The sequence below is a fragment of the Protopterus annectens genome, chromosome 5.part0, assembly GCF_019279795.1.
Source record: "Protopterus annectens isolate FY-2018-M chromosome 5.part0, PAN1.0, whole genome shotgun sequence".
Lineage (NCBI taxonomy): Eukaryota > Metazoa > Chordata > Ceratodontiformes > Protopteridae > Protopterus > Protopterus annectens.
This window is the reverse complement of record NC_056735.1, coordinates 1,290,053,533-1,290,080,240: the sequence shown is the minus strand read 5'-3', so window position 1 is coordinate 1,290,080,240 and position 26,708 is coordinate 1,290,053,533. Positions and strand designations below refer to the sequence as shown.

General features: G+C 38.6%; 1 protein-coding gene across 1 annotated transcript in view; it reads left to right on the top strand.

Annotated features, from left to right (window-relative positions):
* LOC122802354 (ankyrin and armadillo repeat-containing protein-like) overlaps positions 1–26,708 on the top strand; it is a 1,115,117-nt gene that overhangs the window by 665,989 nt on the left and 422,420 nt on the right. The window contains exon 13 of the mRNA XM_044071991.1: positions 2,558–2,662. Coding sequence (XP_043927926.1) covers positions 2,558–2,662 — 105 coding nt within the window. The remainder of the gene's footprint in view (positions 1–2,557; positions 2,663–26,708) is intronic.

Below are 26,708 nucleotides of genomic sequence, written 5' to 3'. Positions count from 1 at the left end.
AGGAGGCATGCAGGATATCTCAGACATCTGTTTAAGATGAGTGTTGCAGTTTCTCTAAAAGAGGGGAAAATATTTGATTAATTTGTTTTTCTTTTAATTTTATGTCCCCCATACTGTTTGTGCCCAAGGCAGACCACACCATCCACCCCCTCATTAGCACACCTCTGCTTCGACTCTCCCTTCCAGCTCCAGCAAAGTGGGTCACAATAGATGCCTCAGACTTTGCTTTTGGAGCAGTGTTGATGGGGATAAAAATGCAGAGTCTTTAAAACAGAAAGGATTTTATAATTTAGAAAAGGAACAAAGGACAGTATTAAACTGATTAAATAATGATAAGTCTGCCAGAATAATGAATGGTGATAAAGAGGGTGCAATGCTGTTAATGGATTATGTGGAATATATTTTTTCAAAATGATATTACAGTCTTCTACTGTGAATTTTTATAAGCATGTTAAATTAAGGGATATCAAGAGAGCAACAGGAACATTGTTGTATGGTTATTTAATAAGCATGTTAATGGTGTGATTTAAAATGAAATAAATGATCTGTTATGGTTTTAACATCAAGGATGGGATGTATATATAGTATCCCTGCGTGAGTAAGTGTTAATGACCCACTAATTAGACCTACTCTTTCAGCTTGAGGCTCTTGAGCCCATATCTACTTTTATTGATTTAGCATTGGGAGGAATTGTTGAGAAAAAGTCTCATGTAGTAGAAACTTGTTTAATTTCATTGAGATGATAAAACAAGTTAAAGTAAATAAAAATGATCTGCTATTAACTGTTGATGTCAGAGCACTATATATTGTTATTTCACATGAGGTTGGAATGGAATGGCCGCCTGTATGATGTTAGAGAATGTACAGTGCACTGAGCAGATGCTTTCTCATGATTTTGTCATGTTTGATCAAAAATATGTTCAGCAGCTGATGGGAGTAGTTATGGGAGCTACTATGGCCCCTGCTACTTTAATTTGGTAATAACCTACTAGGAAGAGAAAGTAAATACGCACATTCTTTGTTTAGGAAAATGAAAGTTTATAGTAGATCTGTTGAGAATATTTTTATCTGGGCAGATGGAATGGATTCATTATGTGATTTTATAAAATGTATGAACATAGAGGTGAGCAAGCCTGAGCCGACCCGAGCTTGGCTCTGGCTCATGATCCAGCAGGTTAAAGAGTCAAGCTACATTCCCAATTTTTTTTTTTTTTTGAGCAACTTTTGGCTTGCTTTTATGGGCCTTTGAAAAAACATTTTAACCTGTTAGACCTTAGCAGTAGTGGTTAAAACCCTGAAAGTTGATGCACTATCTCACATGCTAGATGAATTTCACCAGATCCTTGTTGAAGCTAAAAGTTACAAGTTTTGTGAAGATCAAATTCTGTTAAGGATGCATATGATAGTGGTGTACAGATTTAGGTATTTCTAACAATCATAATAAGATAATGATTTGTAAACTGGTACTATGCCCTAATGAGGTAATGGTTTTGCAGTCTGGTTCTGCTACCTTACTGAGGACAAAGGAAGGCATTAACTATTGGATCTTCTCCCTATCTGTAGTGATGATTTTGCTGGAGTGAGCAGGTCTTTTGAACCATTCATAGACAATAGCTGGAGGGAAACTATCACTGATGGTGGGAGAGTTACTTATTACCTATATATTACCTTTATAGGTAAAAAGCCTGTCAATGTAAATGGGTCAGCATATAAATGCACTAACCCTAGTGTATTAAATCTGTTAGAAAAACACAATGATTTGCAGAAACAACAGAAAAAAATGGAAAGATTACACAGCAAGTAAAGCTATGCTTTGGAATGCCAGCGTTCAAGAGGTTTATTTGTGTTTGCTTTTGCTTTGCTTGTTTAGTTGTGTATCTCATGTTCCTGTTTTCAATAGTTTCCAGTGTTCAGAACATTACAGTTCATGCTTTGTAACCATTTTGCTTCTGTTTATTTTTTTCTGGATTGATTCCACTGTACTCTTTATGTTTTTCTCCAGCAAAAGCACTAACCCAAATAAAACTTCTTTAAATGAATTTTGACGCAAAGTGACTTATTTCAAAGATTAGAGAGGAATTAATACAAAACTTTAGAACTTGTGGATAAATGTTAAGGTTCACTCTCCCTGTAGCATTTATTTGGTTCATCCTGGCTGGGGCCTGTTGGCTGTCCCAGGCCGGTTTACTTTGGATTGGGCTTCTTCCACCTCTTGGGACCTTTACTTTTATTACTTAATTATATGTTTATTATATATATATATATATATATATATATATATATATATATATATATGATTATTGTTGTGTTCCATTTTAATGCTAAGTGGGACCATGTAATATATTAAACAGAAATGAATGCAGTTACATTATAACCAACCTATAGCAGTGGTATCAGATGTCAGCTTTGTTATATAATTTTTAATGTATTATGCCTGTAAGTTGTCAAGGTTTTGGAGGCATTCCATGTAACATATAAAATGTAGTGCTGCTCCCTTTGTTCAAGTGAGTTGTTAAGTAAATTATATTATGTATTGTGTTATATCTTTCCTTAACAGAGATGCTTATCTGTGATGATGGTCAAAAGAAAGAAATGGCAGTGAGATGCATGGAGATTCTCTGTCTGGCCAAAACGTCATACTGGAAGAATATATTGGATGCAGGTAAGGGAATATAATGCAAAGCACAGACTGCAGATGATTTGTAATACAGTAAATAACTTTTCAGCAACAACCTAAACAAGGCGGTTCGTCAGCTCAAAGGTCGATATTGTATCCACTTAAAGTGCAATACACTGAAGCTCAGATTTGCCATTCCTTCTCTCACAGGCAGTCAACACTTCCCCTCCATGAACCACAGCTATGTAAACCAAGATCAGTCTGCAGTTTAAATCATACCTCTCAACCTCTTAGTCCAAGAAATCGGATCAAAGCCTGATATAATGGGGGGACAAAGGACCAAAAATAAGGACAAATTTTAAATATTGCTGTTATAAACTTAAAAAGTAGCTTGAACAACAGGATTTGTGTTCAAATGCATTTTTCTAAAGGATATGAAGTCTGAAACTCCGATGTATGTCATTATTTAGTGATTCCATTCCTCAGGTCATCCCAGTGATTTGATGAAAAAACATACATTTTTAAGAGGACCACACCAAAATTTTGAGGTACAAATCTGGACATTCTTTGAGAGGTATGGTTTAAATCCTACAATGGCCATTTAATCTTTAGTTGTAAGTAGTTTAGAACAGTACCAGGAAATCTTGCTGCCTAAAAGCAAGCCGTGTGGAAGGGCATTTTCACAAAGCAAATGTTAAACATGTACCTTAGTCTCAGCTTAGTTAATAATGATCAATGTTTAACATTTCTATTTCCAAATAATGTTGTAACACAGCTGACAGTTTAGTTCTGATTAATTTATTTTTAAAAGTATGAAAATATTAACCAGAATACTGGACATACTTACACTACAATATATTTACAATGGTTGATCATTTTTGAGAGGATAAAAGGAATTTCTCAGACAAATTAAGAAATGAAGGATTCAGAACAGAATTATCTTATTGGAAGAAGAAGCAAATATATTTGAGATTGCTAGAGATCAGTTAGAAGTACTAAATGAAACCTTTACCTCAGCAATCAGCATTTATAGAGAAATGATATGACAGAGCATTGGGCTCAGAAGGTGCAGCAATTACTGACAGGGATAAATGCACAAAAGGAAATGTATTCTTGGAGGAAGGGAACTTGGGAAACTTCAGAAAGATAATAGAAAGGATCCTGATGATCTACCACCCCACATGATCACAGAGTTGGCAGCCTTGCCAGATGAATCGTAGGGAACTTGTACTTTCTCCCCTAAGTGGTACCACAAGACACAGATGTGGGTATAGAAATGTTATTGTGCAGTAAAAATATACATAAATAATAAAGATTTACCTGTTAGTCTTGAGTCAAGAATAACTCTTTGGGATGTGGAAAGTTCTTACTTTGTTATCAAATAAACCACAGCGCTGAGAGACTGTCTTCACAAATATTTCCAAATCAGTCTCACCAAGCAGCAAAAACATACAGTTTATATATTATTTTTTATCAGTAACATGCATGCAGAATTCTGACTTTTCAGTTTTAGTTAACAAATAGGGTCACTGCAGATCCTTGTGCTTCTTACTTAGAGCTGCACGTAAACACTTATCAACCATGTTTTAGTAACAATCTCGTTTGTCTTTTCGGCTTTTCCCGGTTAGGGGTCACCACAGCAAAACTCCGGTCCACCAATGACTGGCAGTAGATTTTTTATGGTGCTGAGTTGCCAGCCCGACGCCCAACCTTCAACGAAGGCACACCCATTCACGCATGTCTTTCGGAGGCCACTCGACCGCGGGGAGGACGGTTTTAAAAATGCAAACCACCTGGCTTAGCGACCTGTTTGTTTTTTCTCACCAACATTCCTTGTAACTACTCATCCCCCAAGGAGGCCAGAGCTCACATAAAACAAAATCTCTTTCACATTGTTTTCTTTCCTGCCTTAATGAACATTCCACATCCAGGCTCTGTTGATCATATGAACATCCCTTAACCCCTTCAGCATTTTGTTTATCTTCAGTTATCTGTTAATACACTCAGCTTGATATTAGAATACAGTTATGAAACACTTGAAAATACTAAAACTTAGGTAACTGTGGTTTACATAATCCTGCATCTATACTACATATTGTTTTTAACATAAACAATTTAGAAACATTTTGACTCATTCACAAAGAAACTGTAAATTAATATGTATTTTGTGAAGAATAATCATGAGAAATACATTTTCCTAACAAATCCCCATTTGACAGTACCACAGTACACACAATTATATTTTGATTTTTCTTAATTTGATGAAATATTCTAAAGCATCATAATATTCATCATCCACAGTGATTGAATTTTCATTTACCTTAAGCTCATTATCAGGTACAAGTAGTATTTCACGTGCAGGTGAGATCAAGCATTTTGTGATTACAGCCTTTAGAACAGAAAATATTAAAACAACTAAAAGAATAATACCATTTACTGTAATGATACCTTGTAATATACTAGTTCCCAGGTTACCAAATACACTGCCCAATCATTCAAAAAGTGTCCACTGTTTACAGGTGCTGTCCAAATCTTTGGGCCTTTGCTCCATAAAATTGCCCAATTCTTCTTGTTCATCATGAAAGTCACCAATATAAGAACAAAAACAACTTCCTATTAGGGGACATAACCCCCCCTTTTGCAGTAAGCATTATATTGAGTGCCAATCAACTTTGTAACACCACAGTTCGTATTTCAAGTAATTTCTCGATTTGCCATTCTAATGTGATATGAGGTATGGTTAGCTGCCTCCTGAAGAATTTGGGCAAGCATGGTGATTTCAGGCATTGTCTTTTGCACTCCATACACAGGAACAAAGGCTGAAAATACTTGCTCTGCCCAATGGATTGCCTGCTTATTTCTCAGTCTGCCTGCTGGATTGTTCTCAAGATGTTGAATAGCAGAAGTAATATAGTTCACAAAGCAACACCCTGACCAGTTTGTAGGTAACCAGGGTTAGGCACGTTCACCACAAATGTAGTAACAATTGTCTATTATGCCCATGCCACGCTCCCATTTATAACTTTTTAATGAAGGCTACCAGCTGTCCCATTGTCAGTGGGACACTCATGGGTTGAGCTATGTCATCCCGTTGTCCGCACTGTGAAGCAGTGAGACATTAAAAGTCCCAGTTTTTGATTCATACTGAATTGCCATGGTGCTGCGGTAGCATTGTCACCTCACAGTTAGACATTGCCCGTTCGATTCTCAGTTAGAGCGTCTTCTGTGTGGTGACATGCGTGAATGGGCATTCCTTCATCGAAGGATGTGCGTTAGGCCCGGCAAGCCAGCACGTAAAAATCTACTGCCATTCATTAGCGGACCAGAGTTCTGCTGTGGCGACCCCTAACCAGGAATAGCCGAAAGACACAAACAAACTGAATTGCCATGGAAAAGTCGAAAATACTTCCGTTTTTCCATGGCAATTCAGTTACATCACCAATCTGGACCTGCAGGCAGAGCTATTCCCTGTTAGGTCCGGGTGTTGTAAATCATGCAGCAGGCTGCAAGTCTTGAAGGGGGTGTCGATTCAACCAGGAAGAGGCCTACAAAGGTTGTGGCTGTAGAGCATGTTTTTATTAGTGCTTCTACAGATCCTAATATTAGGACTGAGATTTTCTGTTTGCCAGCATGGGTGCCAAAACCATAGAGCCAGGGGGAGGGGGAGCCCCCCACTTTTACAGCTGTAAGACCTGTCGGAAAAAATTAATGAAGTGGAGTTTTCATGCTAATGTGGATTTGCCAGCATGGGTGCCAAAACCATAGAGCCAGGGGGAGGTGGAGCCACCCACTTTTACAGCTGTAAGACCTGTCAGAAAAAATTAATGAAGTGGAGTTTTCATGCTAATGTGGATTTGCACTTGGAAGTTAAACTAACTAAACTAGCTGTTCTTGTTCTCTCATTGCCCTGTGTTACAGGAGTGGAAAACAGCAAACCACAGAATGAATGTTATTGTGTCTTTCGGCTTTTCCCGGTTAGGGGTCGCCACAGTGGAACTCCAGTCCGCTAATGATTGGCAGTTGATTTTTACGTACTGAGTTGCCAGCTCTGCCGCACAACCTTCAACAAAGGTACGCCCATTCATGCATGTCTCCACGCAGAAAATGCTCTAGCTGAGAATCGAACCGGACAGCATCTTACTTTGAGGCGACAATGCTACCGCAGCACCACCACCGCAGTATAAACCACAGAATGAATAAACAGAAGAATGTGAGCAATCCAAAGGACACCACAGTTTATTCCAAAATAGTACCACAGTTCGTTACATCTTAACTATCTTGTAACGGACTGTGGTACTATTTTGGAATAAACTGTGGTGTCCTTTGGATTGCTCACATTGTTCTGTTTATTCATCCTGTGTTACATGAGTTATGCTGCCTCTGTTCTATTGGCGCTGCTAGAGCCAGAGTCATGGCGATAAGGAGAGTTTTGTTTATTTGTATGAGTTATGCTGTTCCGTTGTGTGGATGTATATATGTGTGTGTGTGTGTGTGTGTGTGTGTGTGTGTGTGTGTGTGTGTGCGTGCGTGCGTGCGTGTGTGTGTGTGTGTGTGTGTGTGTGTGTGTGTGTGTGTGTGTGTATGTGTCTGTAAAATGTCCCAGTTAGGTATACCTGGCGGTTAGTGTTACTCAGGCTAAAACAAAAGTCTGAATTCTCTACCCATACCACCACTTGTGATTCAGGGATTTGAGTCCATAGCCTTCAACTGGCCAGATTTTCACAGAATATTTGGCTCATACTTTTGGTCTGTTCTTCTTAAAATTTGTGGTTCTCTGGCAAATCAGTGACAACTGAACTCACTAAATAATGATAGCCCTTTAAGTTTCAGTCTTCCTATCTTTCAGGAAACACATGGTAACACAAAACACTTTATTTTAGCAACCTTCTAAGATTATGCAAGCAATATTTAAAATGTGTCCCTGGTTTTGGGCCTTTGCCCCCCCCCCCCCCCCCCCAAATACATTTTGGCTTTTTCCAGATTTCTTGTGCTGCCAAGTTGAGAGATTTAGTTGAGTGCCAAGTGGATTTTCTAAAGAGCTGAGAGCTTCAGGGGAAGAGAAGTTTAGTGCTACTTATGCTAAGCTGCTGGTATTGTTAGTAGTACAACATGTAATATACTTGCTTTTGCTGCAGAAGCATGTGGGTTCTACTCCTACAGTATACAGAAGGATCGTTGATACTGTACTGTGTTGTATTTTAAAGGGAGTGGATGCTGCAGTCCTATGAATGTCCTCCTTTGGAGGGGTTACCTGGTAACTATGTTTCTGTTATCAGTTTGCCATCCATTGCAAAATGAATAGCTTATCATTTTTTTAATGTAGCATAGGCAATTTATTCTACAAGGGCAACAGGCACTTTATTTGTAGATGAAACAATGAAATATAAAGTTGTTTGCTATCAGCAACCTCTTCATTAGTTACATATCCCTTTAATGTAGAATTATTTAGATGACTTACTTCTGCAGAGATTTTGCATACTTACTGATATTGGTGGATTGTAATGACAGAAGTTTGAGTGGCGTTTTAGGGTAGTTTTGTCATTATTGGTTAATACATTTTGTTTCATTGCTTACTAGAAGACTGTTCCAAACTACAAATTTAAAACATATTCTAGCAAGTTGCGCTGCATTATACAAGGAATATAATTTAATACAATCAGGTTAATACAATCCGGAAGGTGAATCAAACAATGCATACATGTATGCTTGCTCACAGGATGCAAGAGATCAAAACAGGCGAAGAGACCAGTCACCAGTGGTGTCCCCCAGGGTTCAGTGTTGAGAGTTTTTCTGTTTGGCATATACATCTCAAAGTAGAAGGAAATACCAAAGGGCTTTGGCTGACTAAGTTTGAGATGACTGCAAGTTAGGAGCAGTTATTAAATCCCCAAATTACTTAGCCATCATGCAGGAAGGTTTGTCCCAAACATTAACTGGTGCCAGAATCATGAATTGAAACTAAACTCCAAGAAATACATCATTGTATCCTTTAGGAAGTCATATACTCCAGGGAAATGCCATATTAACAATGCCCCCTGAGAACTGGCCTAGTTGTTTGGCAATTGGAAACCTGTGTGTACAGTGACCTAACTTTTGGCAAACATGTGCCCAGAGTCATAAGAAAGTCTTACTATATTGCACAGCTTATAAACAAATTGATTTTGACTAGATCTAGAGATGTTATTGTCCCCCTTTACAAAGCCCTCATTAGGTCAGTCATTTTGTATAATGCCCACTTTGACCCATGCAACAATTGGAATACCCACAGAGATACCTTACTAAAAGAATACAAGTCCTAAACAATAGGTCTTGTATGGAGCACATAAAAGATTTATCACTATACCCAGTATACTACAGAGTGCTTAGAGTTGACATGTCTGGCATACAAGGCATCCTTTGATCTAATACAGATGGACCTGCTGAACATCAGCAAGTCAAATGGCATGAGAAATACTCAGCCAGGTGTCTAAACTGAATGTTGTGGAGAGATGGATATATATCACGGAGGCTACGACTGTTCCAGAACAGGTAATCCATTCAAGTAAAACAAAGCTCATCCTTGTCCATATTCAAATGCAACTTGAATCTAAGGATGGGAAATAGAAAATGTACTCCAGGATTGTCCCTCATGCCACTAATGGATAGAGGCAGTTACTAAATGCTGCATCCCTTACATGGGTCCCCTCAAATTATCTATAGTATGATCATATTTAGTCTCACTAGGGCTGATATACAATTATCAGCCATGGGATAGGTAAGACCAATCAGGAAATGTTAATTCAAGCACCAAAAGAGAAATTGGATAAGCTTAAAATGTCTTCCAAGTGAACCTATGTTGTGGTAGTAAATCATTTTTAAAAAAATGCACTTTTTAGATCACTAAGTGCCCTTCTCACCCTCTGCCCCCCCCCCCCCAGTCTTCAACAGCTTCCAGTGCCTCTGTTTGCCAGCCAGCCAGCCATCGAGAAAGCCAGGAAGCCATCCAGGTATCCATATATCCAGGTTCCAGCTATCCAGGAAGCTAAGAACACAGCCAGCCACTGCATCAGGTAGGAAGCCTGCCAGCCACCCAGCCATTGAGGAAGCCAAGAACTATCCAGCTATCCAAGAATCCAGGATGCCAGCCAGCCACTCCAGTGAGCATGGAACCTGCTAGCCAGCCAGCCAGCCACTCCAGTAGGCAGACAGCCTGCTAGCCAGCCAGCCATTCCAGCAAGCAGGAAGCCATTCATCCAGCCAGTCACTCCATAGGTTCATAGGTGTATACTAGGCTGATGGCCTTGGAGGCTTTACAAGCCTAGCCATATGATTACCCTGGTATCATGCCACCCGACCTTAGTTCCCAGTGCTCTGTCGAGTAGAGCCACTGAAGTTATCTCCAGGGTGAATTTTCTATTTCCTATCCACTCATCAAGATTTCTCTTGAAAAGGGTCAGCAAGGTGCTCTACTTGACATGTATATGAGGTCTATTCCATACATGGCAAGCAGAGCACCTTGCTGACATGTATGGGAGGTCTATTCCATAGAATGGGCAGTCTCTGGGTTATGAACCTGTCCCTCCAGTAAGTTCTGTTGATTGTGGTAATGAGGCTGAGGTCTCTGGAGCATGTGGTGCGGAGGGATTGGGATTTCTTTGTATTTAGCCTTTCTAACAGAGCTGGGTCAGACATGACTTTGTACGTCAAGCAGAGATCGCCTCTAAGTAGGTGATATGAGACAGACAATAGTTGGAGTTTTTTGAGTCTGTCCATATAGGACAAGTGTTTAAGGCCTAGGATCCTCTTTGTGAGATACTTTTGTGGCCTCTCCAGTTGTTGCAGGTGTCTAGTGAGGTACATGCCAAATGGGGAATTGTACTCTATGATTGGCCTAATGAGGGAAGAGTAGAGGGAGACAATGACCTCTTTCTTCCCGGATGCAAAACCCTTAGTAATGAGATGTATCGCATAGAAGGACCCTCTTACCAGAGTGGCAATGTGGTGATCAAAAGAGAGGTTGCTGTCAACCTGTGTTCCTAGATCTCTTATAATGCCTTCTGTGTTCAGGGAGTACCATCAATATGGTAATTCATGGGAACTGTTTTTTTTTTCCCAAAGGGGATGACGACACTTTTTTGGCATTGAGTTTAAGGCCATGGTTCTGACACCAGTCATTGGTCTCAGTGAGGCCATTCTGTAGGATGTCAACATCACTTGGCGAGTTAATGATAGCTCCCAACTTGCAATTGTCTGCAAACTTTGTCAGCCAGAGTCCCTTCTTGTTGGCCTGGACTTCAGAGAAGTAGATACCAAACAGGAGAGGACCCAGGACTGAACCCTGTGGGACTCCACTCATGACTAGTCAGCAGTCTGACTTGGACTCAGCTACTTTCACACTGTGGGTTCTATCTGTGAGCCTGTTTGCAACCCACCTAGTGATATAGGGGTTGATGCCTAGTTTAGTGAGTTTTTCTATGATTCCTGAGTGGGGAATGGTATCAAAGGCTTGGGACTTCACCTTATTCCGCATCAGTTCCCTCCTTCTGTTTTAGAGTTTGTTTATGGCAGGAGACCACCAGATTGGCTTCTTTTTTTTTTTAGAGGAGAGCATCTTGGTTCTGTTGGGTATGGTGAGATCCATGCATTTGTATACGTGTTCGTACAGTGCATTGATGTATGATTCGGTGGTCATGCAACTATTCTCCATTTGCATGGGTGCCCTGAAGTTAGCCACCTCTGTTTTTAGGAGCCCAGAGTTAGCTTTAGAGAAGCTTTTCATGGTGGTTACCTTTGCGGGGGAGGGGCCATTTCCAAGGTGATTAGTTTGTGGTCGGATCTAACCAGGGAAGAGTTGACTATTGGTTGTAGAGCAATGGTCACCCATGTTAGTAATGGCCAGGTCAAGGATGTTGCTACCTCTAGTGGGGGTAAGAACGAGCTGGTCCAGGGCATTGGAATTAATAAGCTCCAGGAAACATTGGGTAAGTGTATTGGTAGATGAGTAGTTTTCCAAGTTAATGGTAGTTGAAATTGCCTAGTAAGGTTAGGTTGGACCCTAATATTCTCCAGGGTGCTTAGGAATGTGGAGTGTGAGTCTTTGGACATGGTTGAGGACCTATAGCAGGCTACAACCTGGATTGTTGTCTTACCCAATGTTAGCTGCACCTGAAACATCTCTGATGCGTTATGTTGGGCTACCAGTCTGGAGGTGTACACATCCTTTATGAATATGGAAACACCACCACCTTTGGAGCTTCGGTCTGAGTTCTGGGGCCAAAATGTGTGGAAAGAGTTATAGCCTGGTAGTGTAGGGGTGCTTTCTGCTGCCTTGAACCAGGTGTCTGTTACAGCACAAATGTCGATGTTCTCCATTTTAAGGAGTGCTTTGAGTGAATGCATTTTGAGATTTAGACTTCTAGCGTTGAGCAGCATGACCCTCGGATTGCACTTATTTGTAACTGTTTCAGTGATAATTTGGTCTTTGGAACACCACCTAAAAAAGGCACTATAGGGGTGGCAAGAGCCTTGACCAGTATCCGGAAGCCCAGGGGTGACAGATGCAGCCCATCTCTGGCAAAGCATCAAGGTCTGTCAATCATGTCATCCCAGGCAGACAGATACTGGATCCCCTTAGAATGACATTTTCTACTTGTAATGTGGTATCATTCTGGGTGATGGTAGGATGCTGCTCATGGCTAGGGTCATACCTGCCTGAGCTACATAATCCGAGAGCTCCTCCATGTCTCTTTTCATGTAGTCCAAGGAGGTATGTCTCAGGTCATTCACACCCACATGTACAATGACTGAGTCATATTTGTACCTTTTGTTGAGGGACCTGAGTGTGTGTTATGTGGCAGATCCTGGCACCTGACAGGCAGCTGACTGTTACTTTCTCCTTATTCAGCCTAGTGAGTGGGACATCAGTGTGCCTCACTATCGAGTCACCTATGACTAGTGTATTGGGCATACTGTTTTGCCTTAGGGGCTTTGGTTGAGTGGTTAGCCATTCCAACAGGCAGGAAGCCAGCTAGCTCAGCAAAGACTGTGACAGTGGCAAGTACAACAGTCAATAGTACTTTGTGGCTCTAGTTATTTAAAATGGGAATATTGTATTTTAATTAAATTTAAGTTTTTAATGTTTAGAGGTAAATTGGGTGCACTATGCAGTATTTAAATCTGTGCAGTGGTTATTTTGAGATTTCCAAGTAGTAGTTTTTAAAGTTATAAAAGTGTTTGTGTGTGTAATTATAATTGTTGTGGTCATTTTGATATGATTTGGAAGCATTAGTTTTTTAAAAGACTAAAATGTGTGTATAGAAGTTTTGTTTATTTCTGGTGGGGGGCAATCTTTACAGATAAATGACATGTGATATGCTTTTATTGTCGTGGCTTTTTCATGGTATTTTCAGTTTACAGATAGAAAATGTTCAAGAATAGTTTGCAATTTTTCATGTGGAAATGCGTTCAGTTTAATGCTGTTTTCAAGAAATTAAGATATACTGCTTTGGGTATTTTTTCCTAGTGTTAGTTCTTGCAAATCAATGTGCATGTGTGTATAACTCTTTATTTTTTGAGGGAGAATGTTCATAAGGTAATGTAGTGCATTTATTATTCTAATAGGTACATGTTGCCAAATTGCCATAGCTGTTTCAAGATAGTTTCCATTTATAGTTGGAAATGTGTGTATTTTATTTTTATGCTGTCTTTAATAAGGTTAAAATGCCCTGCGTTGCTTATAATGTGAATATGGGCATGCTGCTTTTACTTGGGCCTATTTATTGCATCGTTGTGCTGGGTAAATTACTGTTAAAGGTTTATTTTTATTTCTCTTAATTGCTATGTTCGGAGGTAAAAGGGGTCCATGGGGGTCTGCAATGCACTGTAGTTAATTTTAGTGGCTCTTGCAAAAAGTACTTTTAAAAGGTAAAATGTTTGATTACTTTTTTTTTCTTTTGGTGGATGCATGTTCAGAAGTTAATGCAGTGTATTTGGAATTGTGCCAAAACGTGTCATCATTTCAGGATAGAGGAGGTGACCCCAAGTTAGGCATAGAAATTAAGGAAACTAAATGGCAACTTAGACTGAACACTAAGGTTGAACCTGGAATTAATGAATACATTTCCAGTATGTTAAATCAAAAGAGGAAATTGTGCTAGGTTATGGACATGCATCTGTGTGCTATGGAATTATTATTTTTGGAAATATTGTTTACTGTAATTTTGCTAGTTTTGCACGATTGACCTGCAACAGTATAAAAGTATGTTATTATTATAGTTCTTTTAGAAATTAAATTTTTTTTTTTTAACTTTAGGTTTTATGTTCATATTTTATTCATTCACTTTTCATTTTTACTTCTCAAGTTTGTATTTCTTGAGAAGTAATAGAACTGAAAATGTATAGGTATGGTAAGGGTTACATTTTTGAAAGCATTGGAAAAGTTGAAATGACGTGTAGTATTTAGGGTGTGTTCTGAATGAAACATGACTCTGATGATGCCTTTTGAGGTGAAAGCGCTCAGTCATAGTATTTTGTTGTGTCTTGTGCTTTAATATTTAATAAATCAGCGTTTTTAGCATGAAGCTCATGTATGCCAGTGGAATTCTTTTTGTTTTGCTTGTTTAAGTTTTTAGTTTTTAAAGTATTTTGTTTGGTTCATCGTTTCAGGATGCTTTGCTTTTAGAAATAGCTAAGTTTCTATGTTGCCCACTGTGCTTTCTAATTCATTTTAGAGTGGCTTTTTATTACAGTGAAAATGTGTTTAACTTTATTTTCTGGAAGGGTGGGGGGCATGTTCTCTGGTAAAAATAATGCATTTAGGACTCCAAGCTGTGTTAATGTCAAGTTTTCAATGGCCGAAATGCCCCCCCCCCACATTACATCATTTACTATTTTAACTTTTTAAATGGTTTGTAATGTTAATTCTCTTCTGCTCCATTCCTCAGGTCATTCATATGACAATGTTTTGACAATTTTCAGGTGCGAATGTTTTTCAAACCAGTTCTTTCAAATGCTAGTGTTTGTAGCCAGTTCTTTCAAATGCCAGTGTTTCTATCCATCCATCCAAAACTCCATTTTCCCATTTTTGTACATGGGGTCATCGGGACATCATTTAACAGTGACAATCATCTAGAGCCAAGGCCAGTTTTTCCTCAAGTCTTTAGTGAATCTATATCAAAGAACAACTTTAGAAACTGTTCATGTTTCATATGCCAATGTTTTTATGATCATTATCAGGTACCAGTTATTAAGCATGCCAGTGTTTCTCGCCAGTTCTTTCATGTCCCAATATTTTACTGCACCCTACTAACACAGTTTTGCTAAATATGTTGCATATCAGGTAAGTACAGATTCAAGAATGAAGAGAGTTACAGCTTCATCGCAGTCAGCCACGAACAAGAGAATGTGCCAGTGGCAGGATGTTTGGAAAATGGAATTCGACTGGCTCAAGAAATGCAGTGATGTAAAAACATTCTACAGATACTGCAAGAAGGAATTTCTAGTGACCCACAGTGGAGGAAACAATGTCGCACGACATGAGGCAAATGAACAGCAAAAGACTGCTATTCTTCAAGCAAAATGCAGTCACCTGATGACAAAGTGGGAAAGGAACACAAACTTTGAGGGGCCAGAACTTAGGATCATTGCAGCAGAAGCCTCTGAGGTATCCCATGCTGTTAAACACAATATTTCCTATAACATTTTGGACTGTGCAGTGTAGTTGGCCAGCCAGCTGTACAGTGACTCGGACACTGCAAAAAAAAACATCTTGTGGAAGAACCAAGGCTGAAGCTATTGTTGAAAATGTTTTGGGACCGCACTCATTGGAATGCCAAAAACCAGGCACTTCATTTGCAGTTTCATCAGATGCTTCCAACAAGAGGAACATAAAGTTGTTTCCACTTGTGAGGCATTTTTCTAAAGAAAAATGGGTGGTGAATGGCCTTTTGGCTTCTATGAAGACCCTGATGAATCTGCCCAGGCTATATCACAGCAGATTTTGAACATTATGGAAAAGCACTCCTTTCCCTGGAACAGCATTTCAGCATATGGGGCTGATAATGCCAGGGTGAATTATGGGAAGAAAGTTGGTGTGTATAGCAGATTAAAAGAAAAGTACCCATCACTTCAGAAGGCCAACTGTGTTGCCCACATCATTCATAATGCAACCAAAAAAGCTGCAGCACAACTACCTTATGATGTGGAAGTATTTGTGATGAAACTTTTCAGCCATTTCTCAGCTTCTGCCACAAGGACCAGAGACTTGAAAGACTTCTTTGAGTTTTGTGGCATGGAATTTGAGACTCTGGTAAGACATGTGCCAACAAGGTGGCTGTCACTCCTGCCAGCCATTGAAAGAATAGTGAAAAATTTCCCAGTGCTACAGTCCTATTTCCTCTCCCAGGGAGAAGAGGAGACCCCCAGCAGATATGGCAGTACTTTTCAGCTAATGAGCATGGTGAGAATGCATTGCCTACAATGCCCCAGTACTATTTGCACTTTCTCAGTGTTGTTCTTCTGGATTTTAATGAATATATAAGTACATTAGAAAGAACAGCACTTACTGCCATGGAAATATGTTATGTAATGGTATCTCTCAAGGAAAAACTGCATGCAAGAGCTTAAGGTGCTTTCTTTTGTGGAAAACTTAGAGTACTTATGAGCACATTAGACAGCAATTCTGTTAAACTGAAAAGAGACTTCATCGTGTTCTTGGAGACAGCAGTAAAATACTTAGAAAAGTGATTTGACAACTACTTGTTTACACTGTCTAAATTATCTTTAACTGAGCCCTTTGCTTTCAGTTTCATACTCAATGTGACTACTGCCCTGAGTCTGTGGGATGTAGGTGAAGACTATCTTTTCTGGGACTATTTAGCTATTTAGCAATTAAGCCCTTTCTCCAACAGTTATGTACCACAAGTTTGTATTGTGTCAAAAAGGGTCCTTCTTCAGGCAATAAAATCAAATGCAAAGTCCACATTTAAAAAAGTGATTTAGTTAGTCTACTTATCTTGTAGTGTGCAGTATGTAGTTTTGTGTTATTTTTTTTGCTTTAACATTAAAAAATAGTCTTAATTATATGTTTAGCTTGTGTGCAGTATGTATATTTTTTTAGTTTTCTTTCAGAATAGTCATGGTTAGTTTATGAAGATTTTTTTTTACTTTTTTTTAAATACACATAAGTATTTGTTTAATATGAGTAGTGTGTTTTTCTTTCTTTAAATTTTACTTACTGTTACAACTGAGTAATGTGTTTTTGCAGTAATGCTTTACTTCATTTAAATGGTTTACGAGTTTTCAGTATGCTGTAATAACTTCACAGTTTTGTACCCATAACTGCAATACTGCATCTCCTTCAATACTTCTGGTGGTGTCATGGTGGGGATGTGGCCAGTGTCATATTAGTCACACCCCCATGTCCTACTGGCCAAACCCTTATGTCCCACTTTGGCCTTGTTAAAAGGTGGCAACCCTATTTTTAACTGTAAAGAGTTCTACACAGTTTCACATGTAGTGTCATAATCATTACATTTGCTGATTCCCACTGGCACAGTCCCATTTCTGGTGTAACGTGTCTCCACAATTTGTGGTCGCAAGCTGAAGAGACACAGCCTTTGGAAAATTAGTCACTTTACACCAAGTTAGATTAGTATCACTAAGATCTTTCTCAGATGCTACCTGTGATGCAGGAATTGGAATCATGGGAATCCCTGCCTTAGAATGATGAGTTATATGTGAACAGACCAAACAGTTTCTCACATTTAAGTCCACAACATATTGTCGAAGAACCAACAGGAAACTATTCTCTCGACTAGGTTATAAAAGGAAACGGCAACAAAATCAAAGCAAACGTACCTGTTGTCACAGGATTCATCATGAATTGCTGTTTAAGTTAATTTTCTCTTTCATTCTTCACTGGGGCAGATAATTCGTCCTTCACACTTTGATCTTCCTTCGCTGTCAACGATGATTCGTCTGGGACCCCTATACAACAGATTTTCTTACAGTGAGAGAAGTGAATCCAAGTTGGTAGTCTTGCACAGTGGACCACAGTCAGGGCAGTGAGTAGTACCTGAAAAAGGCCTTTCCACCTCGGGCTTGTACAGTTTTTTCTCTGGAATGTTTTCACATGATCCCAATCACCTGGCTGCAATTGGTGATAGGGCAGGTCAAAAGGTTGAGGAAGAGCTTCTTGTACAGTTCTATGATACTGTAAGAAATTGATAAGACTTTTACAATATGTCAATATAACTTCATCTATTAGAATTAATTCTTCATTTGACACAGGAGGAGCTGCTGGAAGGGCCATGGGTCTCCCATTAATATCTCACAGGGACACAGTTTTCATTCAATGTATTCCTTATGCTCATTAATGCTAAGGGAAGTGCCTCTGACCATTTAAGGTTTGTTTCAGCATAAATCTTTGAAATCTTAATTTAAGGGTCCCATTAACCCTCTCTAGTAATCCAGATGATTGCAGAAGATTGGAATAGTGAAGACTCAACTTAGTATTAAAAATCTTGCATAATTCCTTCATCAGGGAATTGTTGAAATGGGTGCCCTTGTCACTATTAATAATACAAGGTACACCAAACCTGTGAATAAAATCATACATTAATTTTTTCATTACTGTGGTAGAGGCTGACCTCTGACATTGGTAAGCTTCTACCCATACAGAAAACATACAGACCACTACCAAAATATACTGTAAATTATGTACTTTTGGCCTTTGGGCAAAGTCAAGCTGCACATTAACAAAAGGTGGTGGTAAGCATGCAGCCTCAATGCTTGCATTTTTGCTAACATTACACTATAAGCATGTTGCACAGTTATTAACATGCTGAAGTATCAAAGAGGAGACATGTGGGGCATACCAACTCCAGGTAATTTGTTTAAATAAAGCTGTCTTACCTGCATGGGCCAGTAAATGATATGTAAACCGAAAAGGTGGTGCAATAGTGCTCAACTACAACAAATGAAACAAAAAAGAGCACTATTGTTGTGAGTCCTCAAAATACAATTTATTCCAGGTATAAAATTAAGTGCTTTCGTCAATGTCAGTTGACTTCATCAGAATAACATAGTAGTCATAAAAATTGTGTTTAAATAATATAGGCTTGACAATGATTGGCTCTTTCACCCCCCAATTACAAGGCATATTCTAAAATGTTCATTGCAAAGTATTCAAAGCTTGTGCAAGAGAAACTGTTTTTAAAAAATACATTTTCATGTTTGTATTAAACATTTTTACACAGAAGTATTCAATAAAATTAATATGTGTTAAAAACACAACAGTAAACATTTGAATGCATGCAGTAGCGGCCTTAGATCAACTGGTGCCCTAGGCAAATGGGCTTCATGGCGCCCTCTACCACAGCACCTGGTGCCCCATCCAGGTCTACCTACACCAAATAAATACTGGAAAAGCGCCCCTACTAGAGCGGTGCCCCAGGCGGCCGCCTAGTTGGCCTATGCCTAAGGCCGGCTATGAATGCATGTATATATGTATATCTGTATTCTCATTCAGACCAATGTGAGGCATTTAAACCTGTCCTGCCTTTTCTTTCAATATAGTTAAATAATCATTTAACCCCGGGGGGAAGTTGGCAGCTAGTCTTAATTGCCATAGCAGTTCTTTCTTGTTTAAGGCATTTTGCCAGTCTCCCCCCCTAACTTCAATATACACCAAATCCAGTATGGCAAATTTAAAACCACCAAAATCCACACATTGGATACTATGCTTATACAAGGCATTTATTTCCTTTTTATTTTTTATATCGTATAGGTGTTCATATATTCTGGTTTTAAATAGCCTTTCTGTCTTCCCAATGTAAAAAGATGTACAGGTATTACACTTGGCGATGTATACCAACTTACTTGAATAACAGTTACCTCTTCTCAGACAGACTATACTCTTATTTTTATTGTCTAAAGAAATAGAGTTGTCTTGTAGAATGTATAAACAGTAAGCACATCTACCACATGGACTAGTACCATTTAAATTTGCATGTTCACCTTGATTTTTATTTTTGTTTTCCAAGATTGTTTTTAAATCAGGGCCAATTTTAGTTGAGAATACAGGCTTCTCGCCTAAAACTTGAACTCATTATTAGTTTTAAAAATACTCCAATTTTTGCAAAGTGTTTCCTTAACCTGCAAATTATATGTCCTTACCAGGTAAGGTAGCAAGGAGACAGGCACCACCAGTCGGCCATTTGGATGTTGCCATATTCCATCAGAGGATTTTAATACATCCATCCTTGAGTCACCTCTGAACTCCTCCCGGATGCTTCAGCTTTGAAAACTGAAACCTTTTTAAAGTCACACATCTCATCACTATTAGAATTTTGCAATAGAATTACATTAGAATTATTACAATTTTCTTCTACAGTTTGTTTGGTTGCTTGATCTGCCAAATTGTTCCCTTTTGAAACACTGTCTATGCCCTTCTGATGGGCATTACATTTGATTATAGCCAGCATTCTAGACGGTAAAAGGGCCTCCAGCAAATTGTTTACATACTCATAATTTTTAATTTTAACACCCAATGAGGTTAGAAAACCTCTCTGGCCCCAAAGCTGCCCAAAATCATGCACTATCCCAAAGGCATAACAACTACTAATATATATATATATATATATATATATATATATATATATATATATATATATATATATATATATATATATATGGGTCCACTTCAAAATACTGACTTTCAAAATCCCTAAACTCAAAATACTGAGACCAAAATCTCTAAAGCTCAAAATACTGAAAACTCAAAATACTGAAACTCAAAATACTGAAAACACACAGGACACCAACACTTATTATATTCTAGCACAAGTACATACTAAAACAAATAAAACACAAACCATATTACTCTTCTCCAAGTATAAGCAGGGGGCAAGCCCACCTGAACCCCCCACCCCCTGCTACTTAAATATATCAACTCCGAGATTGCACTTTAGTGTAGTGAGTATTGGAGTTGATATAATTAAGTAGCAGGAGGTGTGTAGGGGGCTGCATCCCCCCACATGGGGGGTGCAGGAGTGCTTGCCACCCTGCCTATACTTGCAGAAGGGTAATATGTTTCGGTATGTAGTTCTGCTGCAATATAGTTGTGTTGCTGTACTGTGGTTTTTTTTTCGATATTTTGAGTTTTCAGTATTTTGAGCTTTAGAGATTTTGTTCTCATTATTTTGAGTTTAGGGGTTTTGAAAGTCAGTATTTTGAAGTGGACCCATATATATATATATATATATATATATATATATATGTATGTATATATATATATATGTATGTATATATATATATATATATATATATATATATATATATATATATATATATACGCACACACACACACACACACACACACACACACACACACACACACACACACATATATATATATATATATATATATATATATATATATATATATATATATATATATATATTTGCAACACTGACCTTGGGTAATTCACAAACTTTTTGCAAAGCCACTAACTCAGCTATCTGGGCAAAATGAACACCTTCTAATCTTTGTTGAAGCAATACTTCATGTTCAGTACACACGACAATCCCAGCTATTAGATGTCCCTTTCGTTTTTTTCCACAGGAACCATCCACATATAAGTCTAGCTCAGCAGTGTGTATAGCAGTGTCCCTTAAGTCATCCCTAGGAAAAAACATAGTTAGTCACACACACACAATCATGAGGTTCACCGTCCTCAGTAGTTGGTACAAGGATGCAGGGTTTAGAACAGGACAGCATACAAGAGAAATATATGGATTGTAAAGTAATGTAAGTTCATATTTAGTTGGACGTGCAGTCAAGAGTGGCTAAGTTTTCATTCTAAGTAAGAGAGATGATACAGAATGAAAGGCAGCTACTGTAAGATCATTCATGAGCACCAGTGATTGTGCTAGATTAACTAGAATGGTGGCAGCAGTGACTACCCTTGGGTATGGTGGAAATCCTTTTGCAACAGAATCTAGTGCTGTACTATAATAAGCTACTGGACAGTAGATGTCCTCATGTTTCTGTGTAAGTACTCCCTAAGCAAATCCATTTTGTTCATAACAAAATAAAATGAAAGTCTTTCCATAGTCTGGTAACCCTAAAGCTGGGACAGTAGCTAAGGCTTGCTTCAAATTCTGAAATTAATTTTCTTCTTCACTATCTCAAGGGAGGGTCTCTGGTTTATCTAGTTTTAAAAGCTCTGTCAAAGGTTTAGCAATGTCTGCATAATTTGAAATCCACTGTCTGCAATACCCTTTCATACCTAGGAAAGATCTAAGCTGACACTAAGAAGTTAGATGTGTAGCTTTAGTTATTGCCTCTGTATGAGACGGTAATACCTGCTTATTACCCTGAGATATCAAGTGACCAAGATAACAAACCTGAGGTAACCATAGCTGCAATTTTTCTCTTGACACTTTGTGTTTTTTTTTTCCTGCAAGGATAGTCAGAAGATGCAGGCTATCCTGCTGGCACTGCTGAAAAGAATTAGATGCAATTAGTAAATCATCTGCAAACTGCACTAGCAAAGACCTGCCTAAAAATGTCACATCTTCAAATCTTTTCTTAGAATTTGAGAAAATAATGAAGGAAATTCAGTGTATCCTTGTGGCAACCATGTCCACGTATACTGCTGTCCCTGATAAGTGAAGGTAAACAAAAAGTGATTTTCAGGGTGGATGGGTATAGAAAAGAATGCTGAACAAATATCTATTACAGAAAAATATTTTGCTGTAGGTGGTATGCAGCTAAATATCATTGATGGATTTGGAACCACAGGAAACGTTAGTAATACTGTGTTATTTATAGCCCTCAAATCTTGCACAAACCTGTATTTATCCTTTCCTGGCTTTTTCACAGGGAAGATAGGAGTATTACAAGGACTGTTAGCTGGCACTATTATTCCTTGTTGTATCAAAGACTGAATTACAGGTTTGATTCCCTGCTCTGCTAATGGTTTCAGTGGATACTGCGGAACTCTAGGGAGAGGTTTTGATGGATTCAATTTTATTCTTAATGGTTCTGCAGATTTTAATATACCTACTTCATTGGTGTGTTTAGCCCATAAGTTAGCAGGTACCTGCTGTAGCAGTTTTTCAGTTGTATGCATGCCTTTGAGAGGTTGTTCTCAGCTTCTGCTAAGACTGCTAATACTTCCCCCTCTGATTCTGTTGGAGCATTGGGATATACCCCTTTTGGCATACAGTAAATAGTACAACCCAGTTTGCGCAACATATCTCTCCCTAGCAGATTCACTGGCACAGCAGTACTCAAAAGGAAAGAATGCCTTTCTTCAAATGGACCTAAAGAAATGAGTATAGGTTCTGAGACAGGATACGTGACAGCAGCATGTGTTACTGTAACTGCCGTTACTTTATGATTTGATACTGGTATTTGACTATCTGAAGTAACTTTCAATACAGACCTAGTGGCTCCAATGTCCACCAGGAAAGGAATTTCCTTTTCATTTATTTTTCCTTTAACATAGGGTCCCCTTTTGATCTATTGTCAGCAAAGGGTTATGGTTTATTTTTGTCTCATTACCCTGGCATAGTCAGTATGGTGATTCCTTCCAATGTGAGGAGGTGGTGGAGGAAAAGCAGTATTATTATAATTTGTCTGCCATTCAGTCCAGATATCTTGGACTCTCTGCATTCGCCTGTGCAGGCATTCTCTTCTCCAATGTCCTGCTTCTCCCAATTGAAGCAAAATCCATCAGATGAGGCAGGAGGGGCACTGCCAGTTCATTGTTGCCAACCGGCTATACATTGTTCTCCTTGGCCAGCACTTTTACTAAATCCCTAGCAATTCCTTTCCTCCTTCCCCTACCTCTCCCCAACCCCTTGGTGCTTCTAGTCACCTGATTTGCAAAGTTAATAGCTTGTCCTGAGTATTCTTTCTCAGTTTTTCCTGATACTCAGTACAGTGATTTGCAGCACTTAATAAAGACTCTATGTCCTTTCCCTGCCATTATATCAGCACTTGCTTTATTTGATTTTGTACAGGGTCTTGCAGACCCTGTGCAAAAACTGCTACAATAGCTGGCTTAGCTTGTTCTTCTGGATCTGGTATCCCTGAATGTCTAGTAGACACTGCTTTAACATGACTCAAATTGTCTGCAGGGGCTTCCCTTTATTTAGTTTGCATGCCTGTATTTTATACCAATCAGTCCTAACTTGACACACATCCATAATTTTATTTAACAATGCTGTCCATGAATCTATTAATGCATTCCATGTGAGAGTAAAATCCAGTATTTTAGCCTTCTCCAGTAACTGCTTTCTTATTTCATCTGAAGTAACTACCCTGAGTAGCTGATTTAAATCTGTCAAGGTAGGATTGTAACATTCTATTATAGTTTTTAACTCTTCCCTAAATCTTAATGGATCCTCTCTAATATTTGGAAAATGTTTAGACAGTATGAAAATCAGCAGGGGTCCAAGGACCATGATCAAGTTCTCTGTTATTAGCCCCTAGAATTTCCCTAAGAAGTGCCAAAAAGATCTTCTCCAGGGGCCATAACCTCTTGTTCTATCCTATCATGTGAGGACGTGTGATGAGCTACAGGAGTGTCAAATACTAATGCCCCTGTTGGAGAAGGAGAAGCTGTTTGAGAAGGATAGGGGGAAGGACCACCCTTGACTGCAGATACCTATTCAGAAGATGAAGATTGAACAGGAGAACTAGTCTGAGTTGTGACAGTATTGCACTGGCTTGGAGTCCAATAGATAGTTGACAGAAATGTAGGGGTCTGGGAAACAGCAGAATTTTGTACAGGAGCCTCCTGTACCAGTGCATATGGGGGTGGGGGTGCAGTAGCTGTTGGAGGATTATCATCCTCTTCAGAAGTTTATGCTTTTTGGCCGTCCTCAATTTGTTCCAAACCTGCTAAGACAGGATAAAGGGATCCCTTTTTACTGGTCTGCACTGCCTTTTTAACCTCTTTTACCTGTTGCAGCAGTTTCCTATCAGCATCCTGTAACCCCCTTAATGCTGACTTATTTTCCCTTTTAAGCACTTCAGTGTACAAAGAATAACATACTACCATTTGTTCCCCACTTGCTTTGTTTTTCTTTTTTTCCAAAATACCTTTCAGTTTCATTAATTTATCCCTATCATAAGTTCCATTTAATGAAAATACCCCACCAGAGCAATTTTTAGTAAGCTGAAACCACTCATTCAAATACTTACAACGTTCTTTACCATAATTATGATACATAAAATTTGTAGGTGTTCCCTTTTCAGGATTTTGATCCTGCTTGCTTGTCTTTGTTTCCATTTTTTGTCCTTGTTAAGATTTATCATATAGATCCTGGATCCTGGTAATTCATAGGAAAGAAATAGCTATATCAATCCACACACCATTCAGGGAGGGAAGGGTAGGGATTCTGTCATCATGCAATGACAGAGGAGAGGTTTCAATCAGCCTTTTCCCACAGCACCCTCTTGCTTTCATCCCATCATGAGCACAAAAGTTACAGCTCCATCATTGCAGTCAGGATAATGGGGTGGATAGGTACTCTGTCCAGAACTGACTACTCTTTCAGACCCTCTGAGGGTACTTTCACACAGTCACACCTAGATGTAATTCAACAACACACACTCCCCTACATCCCAACATGCTGTAGGCTCATGAATTTGATTTCAGTTTGCACACACACCTATGTCCCAACACACTGTAGGCTCATGAATTTAATTTAACTTTGCACATGCACCTACGTCCCAACATGCTGTACATTCATGAATTTGATTTAACTTTGCATACACACCTATGTCCCAACATGCTGTAGGCTCATGAATTTGATTTAACTACAATTTTAACTTTCTTCTCTTTCTCTCTCTTTCTCTCTCTTCAGTCATACATTACACAACAACAAAGATATCAGTCATACATTAAACAGCACAAAGCAACAATCATGCCTCTTACCTTTATGTCCTGAGGGTACCACCCTCGACACAAAGCACCTCCTTGTGTTAAATTCTTTTTTATTGTATGCACATACACATTAATAAACTTTTCCTTATTCCCTGTCAGGTCCTCCTACTATTACTTTACATACATCTATTCCTGTCATTCCACAAGACAGCAAACACCATATACCTAACCAGCAATTCAGTCTTTCAACAAAACAGTAAACATCATATACTTAAGAAGAAAGTCAGTAATTCAGCAAACAGTAAACATCATATATTTAATAAGCAAACAGTCATTTAACAAAACAATAAACACCTTTCCACTTTTTCTTTTAACTTCATTTTTTAAAAGAGAGAAGAGAGGAAAGAAAAGAAAGGAAAACATTTTCACAAATCCACTTACCCCATTTACCCCCATTTAGTCTAACAGCAGTTTGCACACCCTGAATATTTAAATATCCAAATCTCTGAGTATCTTATACAAAACAGTGTGGAATTCACAGAAGAACTTTCTATGCTGGGCCCTTGTAATTTATTCCACACTGCCCTGCAGCAATACCAAAGTTCAGATCTGCGTCCAGCACCAAAATGTTATTGTGCAGTAAAAATATGCATAAATAATAAAGATTTACCTGTTAGTCTTGAGTCAAGAATAACTCTTCAGGATGTGCAAAGTTCTTACTTTATTATCAAACAAACCACAGCCCTGAGAGACTGTCTTCACAAAAACTTCCAAATCAGCCTCACCAAACAGCAAAAACATACAGTTTATATATTATTTTTTATCAGTAATATGCATGCAGAATTCTGACATTTCATATTAGTAAACAAATAGGGTCACTGCAGACCCTCGTGCTTCTCACTTGGACCTACACATGAACACTTAACAACCATGTTTTAGTAACAATAATGTTTTAAAAACACAAACCACCTGGCTTAATAACATTTTTTTGTTTTTTTGACCTTGCATCTTTTAGTACCAGTATGTGCTCTCTCACCAACATTCCTTGTAATTATTCATCCCCAAGCCTTAGGAGGCTAGAGCTCACATAAAACAAAATCTCCTACACATTGTTTTTTTCCTCCCTTCATGAACATTCCAGAACCAGACTTTGTTGATCATAGTAACATTCCTTAACCCCTTCTTCACTTTCTCTACCTTCAGTTATCTGT